Here is a 3,059-nt window from a genome sequence, read left to right as displayed (position 1 = left end):
CCAGGAAGCAAGCAATTAACGAAGAAAACTACTAGTCATGCGGATTTAGTACCAGATCGGATCTAACATGGTGGAATTAAACACTACAAAATCCCTTGAATAACTGCCATGCACACAGTTCTTCTCTTGAAAATCAAATGAAACAAAAGGCACAAAGTACATTCACATAATCATATAGAAAAAATAACGTGAAACCACGTTATTATTATTATGCCAACCGGTATCCAAATCCAAAGCAAAGCAAAATCATCATTCGCAAGAACCAAAAACAAAATCATGAGGCTGAGTCGCTCGGACGACCTAATCCTCGTTAGACGGGTCGAGTACACACCCGGCAAAGACAACTGCGTCGGTCGCCTCCTCCACTATGAAGTACGCAAACGGGTGGTCGGCTACAAAATCCACAGGAGGAGGAGGCGGCCGCCGCGTGATAGAACTTCCTATTTCCATATTCATCCTGGAGACGGCAGCAGCTACGGTGCCCTCTTCGTTTACCTCGATGACCGCCTTGTGGATGACGTCACTCAGGACCAATGGCAAGTCAGATTCATCACGCTCCACCATGTCAGACAGATCGGCTTGATCGCTGAACGGCAACTGAAGCCCCAGCTTCTTCAAAACGGTGACATCGCTGCTGTGGAAGGACAGCTTGAACTTGGGCACCCGGAACTCCCTAACCTCGAGCTTCCTCTTCGGTAGGTGCTTGTGCAGGAAGCCAGGTCGGGATGCTATCGCGTCGACCAGGCTCGGCAAGCCGTCGAAGGCATCCGGGAGGAAGATGCACATAGAAAACTGTGTACGCTTGATACGATCGACGTGTCGGCCTATCAACAGAAGTGAGCAAGATGTGATGCATTGGTGTGAAACACGAGTGGAAGGATAAGACTGTAACTTGACGGACGAATTACCTTGCCCTTGAGCCATTTGGTACCGGAGTTTGAGCACCTTGAACCCTTTGTGCACGGCGATGAACTGGGAACTCCAGCTCTGCATGAAGGGCACGTCGACGGTGCTGCCGTCGGGCCGGTGGAACAGCTTGTTGGCGGTGGCCTCCTTGTAGAACGGATCCTCCCACTTGCCCTTGAAGTATATAGCGTTGCCGAGCACGACGCGGGTGAGCCGCGTTATGGATCCCGGGCCAAGGACGGGGCCGATCAGGTTACTCGTGGCCTGCGCCACCCACGCGTTGATCTGACCCCGCGCCGCCTCCGGACTGTCGCGGAAGTCGACGGTGCTGGCGTCGGCCTTGTACGCGCTCGCGGCGGCGTGGCGGTAGGCTGGCTTCAGCGGGCAGGCGAGGTCGGTCCAGACGCCGCACGCAACGCGACGCGCGGCCCGCCGTACTCGGAGTGGTCCTCGAGCGCGTCCTCCGCCACGCCGGAGAGGAACTCGTCGAGCGCGGCGCGAGACGGCGTGCCGAGGACGCCGAGTATCTCGTCCTGGGTGGCGCCCCGGGCGCCGGCGGCCAGGAGCGCGAGCGCCGCGTAGATGGACAGCGGCGATAACACCAGGTTGCTTCCCGCATTGTTGTCGTCGGCGAGGCGGCTCACGAGGCCGGCGGCGAGCGCCGCCAGGCCACCGGAGCAGGACGGCGCCGTGTCCCCCGTCACTTTAGAGTAGTGCGCGTCCGTCGCTTCCATCGCTTGCTTTTGAGACGGGAAGAAAATCGCGTAGAGAAACGACGACCGGTTCTTCACCGTGACGGCGAGGCGGCTTGTGAGGCTGGCAGCGAGCGCCGCCAGGCCTCCGGAGCAGGACGGCGTCGTGTCCGCCGTCACTTCCATCGCTTGCCTTCGAGACGGAGAGAAAATCGCGTAGAGAAACGACGATCGGTTCTTCACCGTGATGTACGTTAACAAGACGGGAAGCACTATTTGTTGCCGTAGGATCCAAAGCCGGCCGAGCGTCCGATTCCACCGTATTTGAAGACCTGCGCTAGGGAAGTTATTTCACGATGTGATATATGAGGAAAAACTGCCGGACATTATGCGATTTGAGGAGACCAATCCATAATTTTAGGAAGCAGAATAAACCTTAGAAAGGTAATTTTAGATTGTTTTTTCTGTAGGAAAAAAAGCATGCGCACCAATAATTGGTTTCCTTATTACGAAGCAAGAAAACCAATCCATAGCAAAATAAGAGCAACTTTAAGAGCATCTACAGCCGGACTTGGCAAATCCGACCCTTCAAACGCCCGCAAACACGTCCGGGCGCGTTCGGACAGTGACCTTTCACGCCTTAAAAAATGCACCCCACATCCGGATACCTCAAATTAGAAATCTCAAATCCATATTATTACATGCAACGTGAAACCTAATATAAGCGGGGCTCGCCCGTTCCACTCCCCGCTCGCCCGTTTCCGCCGTGGCCATGTCCGGCGGCTGGCTGCGCTCCTCAGAATGTCGGTCGGGTCGCCGGCAAGGTAGAGTAGGGCATGGGACACGAGCCGGCTCATGGGACTCATGGCGCCGCCGTCTCTCATGCCCTACTCTTTCTCGTCGGAGCCCGAAACCCGAACGGTGCAGGTGGACGTTAGATCGATGACGGATACGTTCTGAGATGAGCCGCGGACGTCCACCACGAAGCGGTTGTGCTACTTTTTAAGCTTGCGTTGGTTTTTCCCTTGAAAAGAAAAGGGTGATGCAGCAAAGTAGAGATAAGTATTTCCCTCAGTTTGAGAATCAAGGTATCAATCCAGTAGGAGAAGAACGCACAAATCACCAATACCTGCACAAACAATCAAACAATTTGCACCCAACGCGATAAAGGGGTTGTCAATCCCTTCACGGCCACTTGCAAAAGTGAGATCTGATAGAGATAGATAAACAAAAGATAAAATATTTTTGGGTTTTTGATTTATAGATCTGAAAGTAAAAGATTGTAAATAGTAGATCGAAAACTAATATGATGGAAAATAGTAGATCGGAAACTAATATGATGGAAAATAGACCCGAGGGCCATAGGTTTCACTAGAGGCTTCTCTCTTGAAAGCAAATAATACGGTGGATGAACAAATTACCGTCGAGCAATTGATAGAAAAGCGCAAAGTTATGACGATA

At 52.9% G+C, this 3,059-nt stretch overlaps 1 protein-coding gene across 1 annotated transcript; it reads right to left on the bottom strand.

Moving 5' to 3' along the window:
* Positions 1-292: 292 nt before the first annotated feature.
* On the bottom strand, positions 293-1,096 carry LOC123049638 (putative serpin-Z8). The gene is made up of 2 exons (XM_044472537.1): positions 909-1,096; positions 293-824 (listed from the first exon to the last, which is right to left on the bottom strand). Exons 1-2 carry the CDS (start codon positions 991-993, stop codon positions 301-303), a joined length of 609 nt encoding a protein of 202 aa, XP_044328472.1. The 5' UTR covers positions 994-1,096; the 3' UTR covers positions 293-300.
* Between the last annotated feature and the right edge of the window lie 1,963 nt (positions 1,097-3,059).

The sequence above is a fragment of the Triticum aestivum genome, chromosome 2D, assembly GCF_018294505.1.
Source record: "Triticum aestivum cultivar Chinese Spring chromosome 2D, IWGSC CS RefSeq v2.1, whole genome shotgun sequence".
Classification (NCBI taxonomy): Eukaryota; Viridiplantae; Streptophyta; class Magnoliopsida; order Poales; family Poaceae; genus Triticum; species Triticum aestivum.
The sequence above is the reverse complement of the archived record's forward strand: the minus strand, read 5'-3'. Positions and strand labels throughout refer to the sequence as shown.

Coding starts and splice junctions, on each gene's coding strand:
- LOC123049638 (XM_044472537.1), bottom strand. CDS start 993: ATGCAGAGCTGGAGTTCCCAGTTCATCGCCGTGCACAAAGGGTTCAAG. Junction 825..908: donor CCAAATGGCTCAAGGGCAAG/GTAATTCGTCCG, acceptor TTCTGTTGATAG/GCCGACACGTCGATCGTATC.